The sequence below is a fragment of the Gambusia affinis genome, linkage group LG06, assembly GCF_019740435.1.
Source record: "Gambusia affinis linkage group LG06, SWU_Gaff_1.0, whole genome shotgun sequence".
NCBI classification, from domain to species: Eukaryota; Metazoa; Chordata; class Actinopteri; order Cyprinodontiformes; family Poeciliidae; genus Gambusia; species Gambusia affinis.
This window is the reverse complement of record NC_057873.1, coordinates 10,071,886-10,089,898: the sequence shown is the minus strand read 5'-3', so window position 1 is coordinate 10,089,898 and position 18,013 is coordinate 10,071,886. Positions and strand designations below refer to the sequence as shown.

At 40.5% G+C, this 18,013-nt stretch overlaps 1 protein-coding gene and 1 non-coding gene across 12 annotated transcripts in view; both read right to left on the bottom strand.

The window, feature by feature from the left end:
* Positions 1-3,826: 3,826 nt before the first annotated feature.
* LOC122832645 (eukaryotic translation initiation factor 4 gamma 1-like) overlaps positions 3,827-18,013 on the bottom strand; it is a 35,142-nt gene continuing 20,955 nt past the window's right edge. For 9 of the 11 annotated variants that reach the window (XM_044119600.1, XM_044119602.1, XM_044119603.1 and 6 more), the window contains 23 exons: positions 16,560-16,650; positions 15,436-16,434; positions 15,258-15,346; positions 14,251-14,434; positions 14,029-14,162; positions 13,764-13,889; positions 13,253-13,663; positions 12,189-12,335; positions 11,741-11,977; positions 11,522-11,626; positions 9,256-9,549; positions 9,073-9,184; positions 8,873-8,978; positions 8,523-8,776; positions 8,292-8,419; positions 7,964-8,136; positions 7,451-7,576; positions 7,285-7,366; positions 7,027-7,125; positions 6,453-6,584; positions 6,124-6,205; positions 5,911-6,051; positions 3,827-5,258 (listed from right to left, as the gene is read on the bottom strand). In XM_044119600.1, coding sequence (XP_043975535.1) covers positions 5,077-5,258; positions 5,911-6,051; positions 6,124-6,205; positions 6,453-6,584; positions 7,027-7,125; positions 7,285-7,366; positions 7,451-7,576; positions 7,964-8,136; positions 8,292-8,419; positions 8,523-8,776; positions 8,873-8,978; positions 9,073-9,184; positions 9,256-9,549; positions 11,522-11,626; positions 11,741-11,977; positions 12,189-12,335; positions 13,253-13,663; positions 13,764-13,889; positions 14,029-14,162; positions 14,251-14,434; positions 15,258-15,346; positions 15,436-16,434; positions 16,560-16,650 — 4,434 coding nt within the window. In that variant the 3' untranslated portion in view covers positions 3,827-5,076. The remainder of the gene's footprint in view (positions 5,259-5,910; positions 6,052-6,123; positions 6,206-6,452; positions 6,585-7,026; positions 7,126-7,284; positions 7,367-7,450; positions 7,577-7,963; positions 8,137-8,291; positions 8,420-8,522; positions 8,777-8,872; positions 8,979-9,072; positions 9,185-9,255; positions 9,550-11,521; positions 11,627-11,740; positions 11,978-12,188; positions 12,336-13,252; positions 13,664-13,763; positions 13,890-14,028; positions 14,163-14,250; positions 14,435-15,257; positions 15,347-15,435; positions 16,435-16,559; positions 16,651-18,013) is intronic. The other 2 variants (XM_044119601.1, XM_044119605.1) reach the window with 1 other exon arrangement.
* On the bottom strand, positions 12,410-12,484 carry LOC122833355. Its single transcript, XR_006370977.1, has one exon. It is a non-coding gene; the product is annotated as a small nucleolar RNA SNORD66 (small nucleolar RNA).

Below are 18,013 nucleotides of genomic sequence, written 5' to 3'. Positions count from 1 at the left end.
ATGAGATCTTTCAGCCTATAATAAACTTTTAATGTTTTGAAATTCATTATTTCTGCAACACATTTGTCAACTCTACGCTGATAATGAGCGCTAAAAATAGTGTGATAGTACCCTCTAGTGGTCAATATACTACACTTACATTAACGCTGAGGTTTAGTTCTAGTGTGTTTAAAAAGGTTTAACTGTATTTTTTTTCAATCTATACCATAGTGTCTTATTTTTATTCTCCAAAAATGTAATCTTTTGTTTCATAAGAAAAAAAGAAAGTTGGGTCAAGAACCAAAGGAGACAGAATTTCCCATTACTTCAGTAAATTGGATATTCTAATGCAACTCCTCCATGAATAATCCCAATTCTGGATGTAGCATTTAGGATAATTACATTAGTAATTACTGGATAATTACATTAATCCAGGTGAGCAAACCTCTGGATTTAAGACATGTGAAGATCAATTATACTCTTTTGCCAAACTGGCTGAGGTGATTGGTCCAAAACACAAGCAAAACTTCATGGTTTAATCCAATGGCACTTCATACTCTTCTACAGTAACGGTCTGCATCATTTCTCCATCTCCATCATCGACATATGTTATCTTCATTGCTGATTCTAGTATACAAACTTCCACTGAAACAGTCCCAGTTTACGAGAAGGAATAAAAATTGTAAAAAATAAAATAATTTAGCCAGACTAAAACAGGAGCTGATGACTGAATTCAAAGTTTCCCTTGGCCAACTGATAGATCAGGTCTGTTTAGTGGAGAAAAAGCACAACCAAAGTTCACACTTAAAGTAGAGCAGGAAGAAGTGCCAAACGCCATACACAGAACAACTTTAATGTCCCTGTTATCAGTAAATAGAGCCAACTATCAAACAGGCCTGGCAAAGAAAAAATCTGAACCACATTAACAAACAAACTACAATTTCATTTGTATCCTGCAATCATAAACAAAAAATCATAAACTCAATAAATGTTGGTAAACTGGAAAGATTAGAAAAAACAAGGACTGTATTCTCTGCCTGCTCCAAAGTCAGCAGGTTGAAGATAAGCATAGGTCGATTTACAGAGAACCAGATGTTCGGCTGTGTATAAAGTCCTAATGGATAAAAACATTAGCGTTTGGCTGAAAGACATGTTGTGTCGGAACACTGTGCTTACTCTTTGGGTCTTACTGATTCCTTTGGGCTGAGATGCAATCTGGAGCCGTCCAGAACTACCACACTTTCTACTTCTGGTTGAGAACTCACTGAGCCTCTGACTGGAACTGTTCGGTTTCAGCGCAGGGTTATAAAACAACGCTTTCATTTTAGGCCAGAAATATTCATACCCCTGGGAGACAAGGGATTATAGTAACCTTTAATTCTAACACTTCTGACTGGAAGCAATGGTAATGTTGTGTAGCAGCCCAGACAGAGTCCCAGCTTCAACCTGATGGATTTTCTGTGGAGCAAGCAAAAGATTACGATGCTTCATATTTATTTTCTTTCACTGATTATTGAAAATGGTTTAATAATTTTGGCCACACCTTTTTTAAAAGAGGTATATAAAGGTTTTTTTTTTTGTTTTTTTTTTTTCCATTTTCTAAATTAAGAGTCCTACATTATTTCACCATCTATTCAGAGATATCTGACTCAGGTCTAAGCAGAAACAATTTTTTTGGTTAAAAAGGTCAATTATTTTGAATTGCAAATCTAAATCTGCCGTGCATGTAAATAATTTTGGGTTAACTGTATATATGAATAAAAAATAACCCAGTACACGGTGCAGGCCTAATCATTACTTGTACACATTTTACAAAAAGGCAGAAAGCAGACCAAATAACTCCATAATTCATAACTCCAGTGTGGTGTGGGCCAGAACTGGTGGAGGAAAGCTGAGCTTCCTCTGAGAGTTTACATGAATCCAAGACAAATAGGTGGACCTATAAGGTGGAAACACAGGAGTTCAAATCCCAAAATTCACATCAGTCTTATGGAAAAACTGCAACTAAAAAGCTGAGCTTTGTTTATGCACATCATGGGTTGTTTTAGCCAATGGCTTATGGAACCCAATGAACAGTTTTGACCATAGGAACATGTTCAAAGTGTTTAAGCACTTATTAGGCTCACATTGTACCTTAGGGAGTTATGGACGCCCAGCCAATAAGGATTACGGCTTACCATGCTGAAGAATTGACGTTTGTTTAGTAGCAGTTGTCAGACTGGTCTCTGCTCTAGTCCACACTGTGTTGTTGCATCTAGTCAGTTCTGTAACAGCAAACTTGCAAACCAAATAAAACTGCAGAGTTAGATGAAAACAAGGAAGAAAAAGTTCTCAAATTAAGGGAATGCAAACTGAGGATTGTACGTGAAGAATGGGAACTGAAAACTCACCATTTATTTTAAGAACGTCAGAGTGTGAGCACAGAAGCACAAAACGAGTGGCCCAATAAGTGATTAAGTGCTACAAGTTTGGAATAAATGCTTCATAGTGGTGATGTAGTTTGGAAAAAAATACTTAATGTCTTTTCCTGCCACAAACTAGCATGATTCAGATCCTGTATCTGAATCATGCTCCCCAGCTCTTTCTCAGTCTATAGTTTTGTTTCTGAAGAAAAGGAAACGAGCCAGGCGGCTCATGAGCTACAGCTCAGCATGAGCTACAGCTCAGCAAGACTGGTAGAGCGGCCAGTCTTTCCTCTGCCTACATCCCCCAGAATACTGTGAGGTTCTGGATAGTAGTTCAGTGAATATTAATTTTCTTTAACCCAAAGCTTTAGTTTTAGCCCTTAGAAGTTTTGGATATGTCAAAGTTTTTTTTTTTTTTTTATTCTGTTCCTAAATTATGGATTTTATACAATTCATTGGGATTTTCCCAATGAATTGGGAGAAACACAGCAAACGTGAAAAATCCTATTTTGCAATTTGATATTGAATGTAGCACCACCATTGCATAAGTGGAAAGCAGTTTTACAAATTATATTTATATTAACACTATACAGACACTAGCGTTTAAGATTGAAAACACGGGATCAATGCAGCAATTTACAGTATACATATAAAAAAACAGCAGTAGTCTAAACTCGTTAGCTGTTGTTGGTTCACAGTTTCTGTTGCGATGGTAATTTTGGCTTCACATCTTCAGAAAATCAAATTAGAATCTCAAACTGAAAACTACTGAAGCCAAATGATCGAAACAAAGCAGGGTTTGATTTCTACAAAATGTCACTTCTAGCAAGTGACAAATGTCAAATGTCAAATTGCTTATTATATGTAGAACAAACCTAGGATTTGCATTTATGAATTATTGACATGTTGTTATAAAGAATAGCAGCACATATGGCTCTTGCAATAATAATTGCACATGCTACTTTCATTTTAGTCTCATGAATACAAACTTGCACAGCCTGAAGCCCAAAGAGTGAAACTCTACAATCAAACTCTCTCTTTCTTGACCGGCCTTCCCTTTCAACAATCTTTTCCTCAGCAAACTTATAAAGCCAAATACTAAGGGAAATTTTTTGGAGTTCCAGCAACAATTAATTAAGTGAGGAACCAGTCAGCAAAAACACAAGGGTGATGTAACAAACAGATGCTTCGGCCATGTTTTCTCAGACTGGTGCTCCAAGTTAGCCATTATACAACCTCTCCCAATGACGGCAACTCTGCAACAAGAACAAATCCAGCATCTTCTTTGCAATCCAGCAATAATTAATAGACGTTTTTTAGCTTTAGACGCAATGTGGGACTCAAACCCAAACCTCATGTTTCTCTGCAACAAGACCAAAGCACATAAGCTCCGAGGTTTGAGCAGCAAAAGGAAGAATCATCAGTTTTCAACTGCAACAAGATCCATTTTCATTTTTCTTTAATTAAATATCTTTTTAATAAAGAAAAGCAAAAAAGTATTTACACATTTTCAATTAAACTGTAATCAGTGGGTTGGATAATTACAAGCACCTTCTGCCAGCTGAGGAGAGAAAAATATAAATACAGGGAAAAACTGAAGCTTCATTTCAGAGGAGAGGGGTTACATTAGCATCTTTTCTTTGAAAAAACAGGAAAAACTAGCCATCTTGTATTTACAGAGCTCTCCTGAAATTCCACTCATGGAAGCAACAAAAGGCCTTAGAATTTGCAGTTAAACTTTTTTTTTTTTTCTTAAAAGTCCTATCTCAAAGTGATTTTGTTTTCTCTATATGCTTTATTCAAGTTTTATCTGATATTTTTCTTTTTAAAATCCGATGACAAGCTCTGGAGGGGATTGCAGCTGCGAACCAGCTCTTTCTCAGTCCATAGTTTTGTTTCTGAAGCGAAGGAAACGAGCCAGGCGGCTGCATCGGCAGGTCGGGATGCGGGTTCAGCGGGTCTTTGCAGGAAGCATCGTCATCCTCCCGCCACCAGAGGTGCAGTAGAGTCCATCAAATCTTTCCTCAATGATACTGTCCCGTGTCAAGCCTAATGTTCAGAACCATCACTGAAATGTCTGAAATGTGCCAGACGTCCCTCGCCGCTTCTCTTTGTAGTTTTGTTATTTTATTATAAAAAAAAGGAAACACTCGATTCATTCAGCCAACACTGGAAATAACAAAAAGCTACTCATCTACATAAGCCCACCATGCAGATCGGACGCACTGAGCTGCTGCGGCCGGCCTACATGATAAAAGATGAATTCATCAAAAATATAGATGGGATCAACATTTCGCTTTTCTCTTGAAACGCTTATTAGGCAAATACGATTTGAATAGTGTTGCTGTGTTGAGGAAAAAGCCATTCGCAAACAAGCTCAAACCTCACTGCACCATCTTCAACAGCTTGTAACAATTGTCTCTTATATATCCTCTCTATTTAATCCTGTAGTTTTCTTATGAGAAAAAAAGACATTCTGTTGCTGGGGTAATTACAAGAAACCCCAAAAAGAAAAAAGGAACAAAATAAAATGACCGAATGTTCGATCCATAATACAATCTCTCCCATTTGAAGAATTTTTTTTCTCTTTTTTTCGGTTTATGCAGAAGGTTTTGCCCCATCAGGCGCTTCTGAATCGTCCATCAAACGTTCCCCACCCTTCCAAGGAGCCTCCAGGTTCCCTGAAGCATTCTTAGCTGTTATCGGATTCGTCTTCCGCTTCCCGGAGCCACGTGAAGAAGGCAGTGACGGACTTGAGGGCCACTCCCTTGCCCTGCTGCTCGGCGGGATCTTTGCTGGACTCCCACTTGTAGAAGGCTTCCTCTTTGATCACATCCTCGTCGTAAAGGGTGTCAAAGAACATCCGAAGCAAATCTGATGGAGTGTAGAGATAAAAAGTTGTCAGAACCAAAAGTGTTGGAAGTTTAACTTTACATTTAGAACTGGGAATAAATATTGGATGCAAAAACATTCATGGCTTTGAACTTTTTAGTATTTAGTCAGAAGACAACCACAAATTTATGTGAGGTCAAGTCATGCATAAATGACGTAGAAGTAAAGAAATACAAATCAAGAGTCACAAAGCTGGTTAACTCTTGATAATATGCAGAAATCCACAGCTCAGGTAATAAAGATGCATTTACTCCATAAAACTGGTAAAAAGGAAATTGCTTATCCTCCCTCTGAAAGGCGGTGTTAGTCATGCTTAGAGGAGTTGATGGGAAAACCTGAAACCACTGAAGAATCTATGACAAGACTTGCTCTAAGATGCTATCAAATGAGCTTGAGCTATTTTGCAAATGGCGGGCATCCAAGTTTTGACTCGGGTGATACAAAATACAAAGTTTCGTCACCCCTTTAAGATTTTTAATTGTGGGGGAAAAAAGGTATGTTTTCCATTCCACTGTACAATTTCATAAATCCTTATAAAATCTAGAGGATTATAAGACACAATGTTGAGAAATTAAAGGGGTGGGAATACTTTTGTAAGAATAAGCGGTAATGAAAGATGATTTGAGGAGCTTACTGGCAGGCTGCTCCATCTGCACCATCAGGGCCTGCAGGCTGTAGAGAGCCTGCAGCTCCCTCTGCTCGTCCTTCAGGTACCTCTGCAGCAGCTTGGCCCTCTGCTTGATTACTTCACCGTCCACTTTGTATGGGTTCTCACCTGAAGGGGAAACAAGCTCAGGGGTTGGCTTAGAGGGAATTTAAACTCATTGGCTTGTTTATCAGTACTCACAAATAATGGCTGACTGACAGACGCAGGTCATCAGAGTCCGGACGAACATGCTAGACGACATTTGTTGCTCATCTAGATTGGCCTACAAAGAGAAATAAATATTCATCCACAGATGAACCAAAGAGGTATAAATGTCTGCATTTTTTGATGGAATAACCCTGCTGACTTAAAATTAAGCAACATGTTCAAAAATGTATATTTTGGTGGCCCTTCAGGATCAGTGCTCTTTTCTCTACAGCATATTAAAACATAGCAGCATTTACACTGTTGTTTTTAAAAACAAGCTAGAGAAGTCTAGAACTGAAATCAAGATGATGCTGGACACGAACCTCGATCCAGTCAAAGATCCTCTCATTGTCCGCCTTGTCCTGAAGCAGTCTGTCCAGCTGCTTGGTCAGCTCTGCTGAGCTCATCTCCTTCCTGCTCTTCTCCGACTCTTCGCCCAGAGTGAACTCAACGTTCTGCAGAAAGAGGAACGTTATGGTCAGCATGCATCGCCAGGGTTACAGAGGAGTTCGCTTCATGACTCCAGTAGATCGCAGTGGAAACACTGCGAGCTGAAACCACAAACATTAGTCACATAAAATGGAGTGGAGTTAATAACTCAATGTTTATGTCTACTCCTATGAGGAGCATGAAGTTAAGAGCTAGGACTTATGCAGAAATATCCAATTATCTATTTATATAACCTAATAAGGTCATCAGATCTTCTAAATTATTCAGTTACTTTATTATTGAAGCAGTGAATAACAAAGCTGTTCCGAGAAAAAAATAAAATAAAATCACAAAAGACTATACAACAGTTTGTGGCTACATGCTAACAAGAAATGCACCCTTTAGGTTTTTATCAGCTGATACAAATTTTTTTCTGAAGTCTGATGATGATGCACTGATCAGACTAACCTTCTCTGTCACAAACTTGTTAACGTCCACGTCTTCAGGCAGGAAGTCTGTCCATCGAAGGCCAGCTTCTCTCCACATGGTGCCAGCCTTTTTATGGCTCTGGTGAAATCAAGATGCACATGTTGTTTTGAAGTGTAATTAAAGATTTTACCAGGACTATTGTTCATAGATACACATTGACAGTTTATGTTGCTCAATCACCTGTTTTAGTGTAGTTTGACCAGTGTGTGTTTTTATAGCTCAGAAGGTAGCTCTTACCATTTCTTTGCAAAGTAAAGTGAGGATTTGGACCAGCAGGACTCCAGCTTTGGCCATTGGGATCAAGGGCTTAGAGATCTCCCTGCAGAGGACAGCAGAACATAAAAAACTTAGTAAAATACAACAAAAAAGTTATCAAAAAAAAATAAAGAAGAGCGGTTCTTACCTGAACAGTTCTCCCATGGGAATGCCTCCCTCGTGCAGCATGGGAGTGATCAGTTCTGCCAGGTAGAGAAAGATGTGGGGGATGTCTATTGCCATGTCTTCAGCAACCTCCAGAATCTCTTGAAACCTGGAGGCATGACATTGAAATATAAGTTTATTTAAGGGGAAAAGAATAAAGCTAAACATTCTAGAACAAGGAAAGCAAAATTTAACAAAGATTCTGAGAAAATAGACCAGCTAATGATTTTGTCGGATCGCTTGCAGGAACCAGCCTGTGGAAGACCTCAGACAATCAAGTTTTTGGTCTTCCAGTTTTGTGGACATCTGTTTTTCTGATTTTTCGAAGCATTCAGCATGACTTGCTGTCATGTTGGGAATCACTGTCAGTGCATCTCTAATCAACAGAAAAAAGCACCATGTTGTGGACCTGAGGTGATTCTTTGAATCCGTTTTATCTGCAAATTTTAAAAATCAAACCGAAATAACTTTTACTGCTAAGCTTCTTCATACGGACCCTTTATAGTACTGTTGTGTTGGGAGGATGCCGGTCTTAATTAGCTGGTGCAGCAACTGGCCCATGTGCTCCCTGGCGATGGTGCTGCGCTCTAGGGTGGACTCCAGTCCGTGCCGTACGAACACAAACAGCAGCTCATCGCTGTTCATCTCCCGCACACACTGCAGGGCTTCCTGTTGGGACAGCCATGCAAGGAGCTGATAAGGACATATTTATTTTTCCTATATCATTTCTAAAATGTAACAGAAGTGAAATTGGAAATATTAAAAGATACAAATGAAGGATTAGAATCCAGTTTATAAAACAAAGGTGTTCTGTGTTGCAGTACCTTCATGTCGTTGATGTGGAGGTACTCCTCTATGATGGCTGCCGACTTCTTTTCCATCTCGGCAACGGTCAGTGCAGGCTTAGCAGGGGTCTGCTGAGGTGGCGGAGTGGCAGCTGCCTGCCGCTTCACTGTTTATGCACAGAACAGATGCATAAATAACCAAAATACTGAATACCGACTTCACTGGCAGAATATCACAGCTTTCTCTCTCATTCTCCACCACATCGTCACCTTGCTCTTTGCTCCTGGCTCTCTCGCTACTGCTTCGGTCTCGCTCTTCGGTCACGCTCGCCACTCGGCGGACCGGATCAGCTGAGCTGCGTTGCTCTCTTTCCCGGCTTCGTTCCTCTTTCTCCCGGCTGAAGCTCCGTTTGGTGACCTGGATCCGGTTTCGGTCATCTCTTCGCTCATCCCTTCTGTCGAAGCGATCGCCACCTCGATCGGAGCGGTCGAAGCGGTCGCTGCGCTCTCGACTTGAGCTATTTCTGTCCAGATTACAGTTAGAGAAAAATTATAGTCCTATACTGCTCTTGTTATTCAAGTATGAACTAAAGACTTGGGTAGCAGGAATTGTTGCTCACCTCTGAGGAACCCTTCTATCCAACTCTTGTGATGAGGATGAAGGCTGCTGCAATGCAGAAAACCTATTCAGAGTGCTGGTGGCTGGACGGTTTCCAGACTCTGAACCTGGAGATAAAGTGAACATGAGACAAGAATTCATTTTAAACTTGAACATACCTCAGATTATTAGATGCAGATGTCCCTTTTATAATCAATATACCAGAATCTGAAGGTTTGGCACTGGTGCCACCGCTGCTGCCCTTCCCCCAGCTGCCCCAGGTGCCCTTACCACCAGGGGCAAGTAGCTGATTGTTGAAGTCAAGAACAGGAGTCTGAAAATAAGGGAGCTGATTGTTAAACTATAGTTGTGGAGCGGCATAAACTTTACAGAGCTTAGACTTACCTTAGTGATTTTACTAAGGCGAGAGGTGTCGATGGGTCGGTTCTTGGAGATGGGGACTGTGTTCCAGCCCTCATCCTGAGGCGGAGCTCCCCGGCCTGGGTTGTGAGGACCACCTCGGCCTCCGGAACCTCTTTCCCCCATTCTGCCCCCTGGGCCTCCTCCACCAGACTCCTTCTTGGAGATGAGAGCCTGCTGCACCTTCATATGCTCCCGGTGTTCCTCCATCTCAGCCTCTTTGTGGATCTGGTCGATGGTCTTAGGGCCCTGGTCGCCTCTCCGGGGTACCCAGTTGTTCTAAAAGTACAATACAAAGCATTCATAATTTTATAACCAAGCTTAAACAACAAAAAAGAAGGCTTTGATGCACCCAAGTCAGCTTCTATTTAATTTATTGAATTTGACTAAAGAAATATAGCCAGTGTTTTTAGAGAACGTGACCTAAATCTTGTTCTTATAATCAAATTGTTCAATCAAGCCCAAAAGTATTTAAAATCAAATGCCCTTTACTTAATCCAGACATGCAAAATATTTTTTTTAAGTTTTGGGTCCACAAAGAATAACATTCAATAAAAAAAATAAAAAAAATCTGACTAGTTTATTTGCTTAATTTTTATTTGGTCAGTGAGAACTTTTGACTCGTTGATTTTGACCAACGTGACAAAGTTTGGACACTCCTACTCTGGAGCTTTTTATGCTTAAATGACTAAGTTTTCTATCACTCTTTACTAAAAAAAAAAACCCAGCCCACATCATATCTTAACAAGACAGTATAAGTTTTTTGTTGGCCATTCCTATTGCATCCAAAGATTAGATTATTATGACAACTGTCGACCCCACATGCCAGACAATTTCAAACCCACAATGTGACCTCCGTCATATTCCAACCACTGATAGTAGTGTCTAATGAGTCTACAGGCCTTCCATGTCTGGTACACTTTATTCACTGTTTTGACTGCCTGTCAGGTGGTCAGAAGACAATGCTTCACTCATGGTGCTGACACCAAACCAAATCACATACGCACTGAACCGTTTCTTCTTTTTTTGTCAGTGAGTGTATTTTTTAATGACTGAATAATAACTTACAAGAAACAAGAGCTCAACCACCTAACCTACCAAGTAGGTGAAACATCCCAGGATTTATATTACAGAGTAAAATGTGCCAGTTTGACTTTGAGCTGCTCACTGCAACTTATAAAAGCAGAAAACCTGCAGGTTTTGTAGAACTGAGGATTCAAAACGCTCAACAAATGAAGTGGCTTCACAAAGTCCCTTTCATAAAAACTGGACATCAAAAGAAACCAAATTTGTTTTGATTTAAACAATTTATGGTGAGTCCATATACATATGCCAATACTAATGGGAGGATTAGTTGATTAATCCCATGTGAAATTAATCAAAAATGCAAACAGAAAAGATCAGTCTGTTGTCTCAGCCTATGGCACAGAGTAGCTCTGAGTTCGGGAGCTGCCCTGCATTAAAGAGCTGAGAAAAATATTTCCCTCTAAGCCCTCATATGAGACTTGCACAGATCAGGGCTACAAGACCAGTGCATATGTCTGCAGGGCTACATTTAACACCACACACACACACAACACCAAACAATAATTGTACGTTTGCAAAATTTTCATTCAGACATGCCCTGCTTTCCATTAATCTGACGTCAACCTTCCTGTTTAAACAGAGACAGTAACTTCGACATGCACCACAGCAAATGGTCCATCTGGTTGCAGATTGGATGAAAGGTGATTAAACATGAAGATAAAAAAATCAATAACAAAAATAGGAACGTCCATTATATGTTCACAATACATTTTGAAGTGAATAAACAACAAATGACAACACCCCCAAAAACGAGAATGTTTTCAGCTACAAATACAAGTCAGCCCCCAGAAACTGGAGGAATCAAATATCAGGCTATTAATCTCTTCATTGAAGGTCCAAAGTGGCCCTAAATCCCCAAGACTAACTTTGCAGAAATGACAAGTTACAGTTGTATTTCTCCTGAAAACATCAAACTGTTGAAAGATTTTCTTATCTACACCCTAATAGAAATGACTGGAGTTTGTCACAATGTATTTCGCTAAAGCTCTGTATCCCTACATAGTTTCACCTTTAAAAAGAATGATCAATGTGGGCTTTAGCCAGGATTTTATTTACTGTAGGTGCGCTGTCTCTTTGTAAAAATACAACCTTTAAATTGCATGAGGCCTAACTGTGATATTCATGCTTCTGCATCGATATTCAGAATGTCTGTGTGATGATTTACCCGTCGGAGGTCCAGCACATCTTGTAACATGAACCGGATCCTGGAGGTGGTCTTCCTCTCCTTTATTATTTTCTCCATCTGATTGAAGTACTGGTCCATCCGAGGCTGAAGAGAGGCAGAGAGGCTTAGTAAGCTAACGATTTTGTTTTTCTCATCAGTATGTATGTTGTGCGAGGAGGTTTGTCAATGTAAATCTTTACTTTGTGTGTTTTCTGTTACCTTGGCTTTCTCAAAGTCCAGATCCTTGCCAATGGTGGACAACAGTCTGCACAGGCACTCCAGTGACTCCTCGTCGTGGTTTTTGAGCAGCTTTACAATGCAGTCGTGCATGATTACCTCTGTGAGCATTTTGAGCTTGAAAAGTTCCCCGATGAACTTTATGTTCCCAAGCGAGCGCCGCCTGGCCTTGTCTTTAGCGTCTTCCAGCTCCTCGATTAGCCGCTGCTTCACCTCGTCCTGTTGGAAAAATATCAACAAAAAAAAGAGACAGGATAAGAGTGAAACTTCGACAAGAAAGGCTAGCTCCAACTATCTGAACCTTTAAAATGTTCTTGAGAAACATTATATCATGTATAAGAACAAATAAAATACTTCTTAATAAAACTCTGACATATATTTGTATCCCTTTAAGTACCTGACGCTTTAAACCATGAGTTAGTAACTTTACCCCTGAGGCAGCTTCCAGCTCTTTCTGTTTCTTCTCAAAGATCTCATCATCATCTTTATCCTTCTCAAACTCCTTCTGGCACCGGTTTAGCAGCAGCTTGCGGAAATTCACAGTGGCACCAGGCTTATCTGGCGTTATGACTTTCAGCTGAAAAGAGCAGCGACAATAAAGGTTAGAAAAGCAAGAAAAACCAAACCCTAGTTCTGACACTGCCACAGAGGCTCCTCAGTTCCTCAATCCCATCACTTGGATCAGTGGCCCAGACACGTGGCACAAAACAGAGGTCATCACTGGAGCCAAAAATATAATGATATACATGTAGGGCTGCAACTATTGTTAGTTAGGTATTTGAATATTGTGACAGTTAATCAATAAATTGGATAAACTGTTGGCACATTCTGCAGATTTTTCATTAAGCCATTTAAAACTTTTTTTACACAATATAAGTACAGTTAGAGATTCAAACAAACAAATAATTCAATTCTATTTTTAAATAAACTGCAATAACATAGGATTCCTTCAGTGTACACTTGATAATTTGTATCAAAGGATGCATCAGCAGCTAAAAATACTTCTAACACTTCAATATGAGAAATGTTCAGCACTTTCTGTTTCATTTAATGGCAGTACAGTGGAGGGTTGATCTGTTGGTTTGTTCGATAAACCCGTTAATAACTGGACACCAAAAGGTGCTTAATAGACAGAATATAAATATCAGCAAATATCTTTTTTTGTTGGGTCTGTGTACTCCAATTTAGGAACTACTAAACTATTTATTGATTATTTGAGTAATCGATTCATCACAATTAATTGTTTCAGTCCTGGATGTGTGACAGGATGTTTTTATTTTAGTGAGACTAAATATTGCTTCTTTCACTACTGAGGTGAAACTACACACTTGATTTACTGAACAGGTGATGTCTTAAGGCAAATCTTTGCCCTGTATTTTATTAAGAGGAGTCAAAGTAAAGGGGTTGAAAATAGACACAATATACACAAAAAATTGAGAAATACATTTTTTTGTTTCCTTAACTGCAGGTAAGGAAACTGCAGGCTCTACTTACCCCAGAAAGACAGCGACACATGTTTGCATAGGCCACTGAAAAGTCTGGCTCGGAGATGGCCTTCTCAAAGGTAAGGTCTATCACTCCTTTTAACCTCTCCTCGGTGTCGACAGTCAGTTCTTGCACCTGCTTCATTAGCTGCTGGAACTTTTGTGGGGTGAGTTTGTTGAGGATACTTCGGACACGCTTGAACAGCTCCTGCGTTTTCATCAGCTCGGGATCGTTTTCCTGCGGCTCCTCTGGCTCCCGGCTCCGGGTGGGTTTCTTTACTGAAGGTTTCCAGGCCTTTTCCGCCTTGTTGAGCTGAATGTCATCGCTGAGCGACATGCTGGTGATGATCTTCCTCGGCTCTTTCCTCTGGACCTGCTGAGAACGTCGGGGCCCGCCCACTCCAATGCCCATACCAGGGGGCTGGAGGGAGAGAGTTGAACCAACAGAGACACTGTTACACTAAGAGTCTGATAAATTCATGAATGCTTTGATGGGTCACACAGAGAAGCTGGCAACTCACAGGTCCTCTGTTTCCTCCTCCCATTCCAGGCCTGCCAAGGTTGGCGAAGGAGGGTGTGAAATCAGGACCACAGTTCATTCCTGGAAGACGACTCGGGTCAAGCTGGCGAAGAGGAGTCTTGTTTGCCTGAACAAAAAGCAAACAAGACTGGTTTATGGAGAGCTTTTGGATAGATATTTTTCAGAAATCTCTCAAATGTAACTTTTATGAAGCTACAGGATGTGTAAGCATGGAAAGGTTTAGAGTTAAGGTAAATAGTATGCACCTTGTCTAAGACGACATCGCTGATGGCTGGTAAACCCTCGGGCTTGTTCATACTGGCAGAGATGAACTGGAACTCAAGAAGAAACTCTCTGTCATATTTCTTCTTCTCTTCTTTGTTAATTGGCTTCCATTGCTCTGAAGCAGAAGAAATAAATCATCAGCTGATTCACCCCAAGCAGTGCTAAACGGGGATCCTCAGTAGCATCAGTGTCCAGAGACCCACCCTCTTTGTACTGGTACTTCTTGTCGGTGGCGGCCGGCTCGATGTTCTCTGCATCCAGCTTGTCCTCTTTATCCTCCCAGGTCAGGTCTGCCTCCTCTTGTGCAGGAGGGGCTGCAGCTGGGGGCTTTGGCTCTGGTGGTGGGGCAGGTGTCGGCTCAGGCTCAGGCTGGTCAACTACCTGCTCCTTGATCAAACAATATATTAAAATAAGTTATATTAAAATAACTCAAATTTATATCTAGAATAATCCAAGAAAGCAGGTTCACATTGAGCCAAAGTGACCCGTTTTCATATTACAGACATTAATTACTTTGTAGAAAGAGATTTTTTTCTTTCCTGCAACTAGTGGAATTATTCTTCAAAGCAAAAATATTCATAAGTGGTCTGTTTTCTAATATTGAAGGTGTTTGTAAAGTGGAAGAATATTGAGCTAACGATGTCAAAGCATCCTATAATCACATTGCAATCAAATGGTAACGTGACTATAGAACACCACTTCTTTTATTGATTATGATACCTTCAGGCTTGCTATACCTGTAGTGCCTGGTAACACTAATTTCAGAATACATGTACCAGAAGGTAAAATGGAAATGTCAAACAAAACTGGGAGTAAATGCTGCAAGTCAGTGACTCAATGCCATAGACTGTTTTCTGAAAATACTTAAACCCCCAATTTGAATCATGAAGTGAACTTGACTGGATTGTAGGGGATGTCACAATACTAACATTCATGCAACAAGTCTTGATTTTTTGCTGAAATTAAATTTATTTTATTAATTAAGGCAAAACCAATAAAAAAGAGAATTTGGAGATCATTTATGAATACATAACTTAAAAGTGATCCTTCTCTGTAAACTAGATAACACTAAAATCTATACCAGGTTTACTCAGGACAGCAAAGCTAGTAAACAAATCCAATATGGACAAGCTGCTTTTTCCAGAACTCAATGATCCACCTCAAAAAATATTTTCCACCAATTTAACAACTGAAGTTGCAGTAAACACACCTCTTTAAAGGCATCTAGTAGGTCTCCAACCGCCTCCTTCTTGTTCAGATCCTTCATCTTCCTCTTCTTCTTTGGCACAGACACAGCAGCTGTAGAAAGGAGAACAATGAGGACATAGACATGTTTAGATGGGCTTTGAGAAGAAGAAAAATAGCTCCAATTTCAGAAAGAGACTGACCTTGCATAGTAGATTCCACATGGGATGGGGCGACAGTCGGTGGACTGGGAGCCTCCTCCTTCTCCTCTGCTGTGGGAGGAGGAGGAGTAGAGATCGTCTCAGATGCGTTATCAGCTGAGAGAACCGTTTCCATAGGCAACTGCGTTTCTTCCTTGGTGTCCTTCTGGAGCTGTGCTGCATCTTCCTCAACCTCAGAGACAACCTCGGTCACAACATCCTGTAACTCTGATTCAGAGGGTTTGGTCAGGACAACCGGTTTGGTTGGAACTTCTTCGACAGCGGGAGCAGATGCTAATTGGTCGACAGCAGCAGGCGTGGCCGTAACAGTTTGTTTCTCAGCTGCCTCAGCGGCACAGCTTTGTGTGACAGGCTCCTGACTTACATCATCGGGCTCAGCAATAGGGCTGTCGTCGCGCTCAGACATGTCGACTGCAGATCCATGGGGGATCTGAGCAGCTGGTAACGGGAGGCCATTAGGTAAACGCAGGCTGAGCTCCTCAGGCTGAGCAATGGGAGATTCTAAAGTGTCCTCCGAGTGAGTGGGAGTTACAGTAACCGATGACTTCTCAAGCTCCATTTCTGCCACACCGTTAGAACTGGGGGCCTGAGCACTTGATGAGTCTAAAGAGGCTTGTGTCTCTTCGACTTTAGTCTCTTCCTCTCCAGAGTCCTCCTGTTCTACAACCTGGTCTGTGTTTTCTGTTTTGCTCTGTGCAGAACAGGTGGGGGAAGGGTCAGGAAGGGGTGCAGGGTAGGCAGGGATCTCAGGTGCTGATGGGGGGCTGGGTGTGGGTTCTCTTTGAGGTGAGGGAGTCTCCATCACATCAGCAGCAGGAGCAGAAGGTGAAGGTTTGCTGAGAGGAGGGTGTGTGGATTCGAAGAGTGGAGGGGGGGAAGACACCTTGACAGCAGAGGAAGGGGTCTCACTGAGGATGGGGTCAACCTTGGGAAGCTCAGGGGTCTGTGACAAAGAAGGTGGCGTAAGTTTCCCTCCGTCATCTAAAACAAATAATAAAAAGGTTGTTAAAATGTAGAGAAATGATTTTACACATCAAGTATCGACAATTAAATAATCAGTTATCTGAAGCAGCTCCCAATCAAAACAAGATTTATGTAGCACCTACCTGGTCTAACCAGCGGCGTTGTAGCAGCAGCAGAGATACTGTCACCGTTGGCCTGAGGCAACGCTGTATTCTCCAATCCAGATATGGCCGTCTATTGGGGAACACATAATGAAGAAAAGGCGTGATCTCACTGCTGAGTGTGGCACGCTTTTCCACTTTAACATGAGAAAAAATATTTTAGGTTTCTCCCTTAGTTAGAAATTTGCAGTGTCTGGTTAAAAGATAAATAAAAAAAAATAGAAAGAAAAAACTACGGTCAACATGAAATTGGAGTATATTTGAAGAAAAACTCATGATGGCCCAAAGCAAAGTAAAACTTATCTGAAGTACAACCAAAGCAAGTACTAAATATGGTTAATTTTTAACAAACAAAAATGTGACTTACATTGTAATTGAATCTCCGTTTACACAAATACTTCTAAATAAATTCCAGTGCAACCCACTGCCTTCAGATGGTAAAAAGTGTCCATCTTTGTGGACCCTAATTGTAACAATAATGCAGCTGTTTCGCATTTGGTAGAGAACGTTTTGTTGTGTCCAAGTTGACATGTAGGAGTCAAATTAAATTTGTGGAAGCTGCTCTGGTCAGATAACACCAGAACTGAAATGTTGGTGGAAAACTCTCAAAACACAACAAACTGAACAAACCATCTTCATTGTGAAACATGATGGGGTAGCATCGTGATGTGGGGATGTTTTCTTCCCCCATCAGTTAAGGAAGCTGGACAGTTAATGAAATGATGAATGGAGCCAAATGGAACCATAGAAGAAAACCTGTTTGAGGCTGCAAAAGACTGGAGCGATCCTAAACCGACAGTCACATTAGTGTGGTTAAGATCAATAACCTATTTGATTTAGTCTAGACCTAAATCTAATACAATATCGGTGTCTGTTGAGTGTCTGCAACTGATGTTCTAGACACTCGTCATGCAATGTGACCGATGGTAAAAAATTTCAGCCCCTTTATGTGCAAAAGTAGTAGCTTTATACCTGAAAAGTCATTGTCAAAGTATTGACACAGGGCAAAAAAATTAATGAGTTTTTTTTGGTGACTTAACTGAGACAATTGAAGGGTCTTCAAAGTATTATCATACTCATTCATCTTTCAACTGTTTCAGATAGCCCTGACCATTCATGTAACTCATGTGAAAAAACATCTGTGCTTGCTGCAACATGTTTAGCATTGAAATAGGATTTTAGGCTTGAATAGTTTTGGTGATAAGCTAACTCCTTTGTTGCACAACTTGAATACAATAGTCTTTTATTATTAATCCCCATTGGGTCAGGAAAAGTGGCTTTGTCGTCCATCAAAGTCTTTTGCGGATGTCACTTGTGCATCTGAATTAAGGGCGTACCGCAAACACAAAACATATGTTCCAGCTCAAGATTTTTGTAGGTAAAAAAAACCCCAAAACAATTATGTTAATATTTTTAACACATTAAAATCTATGTAA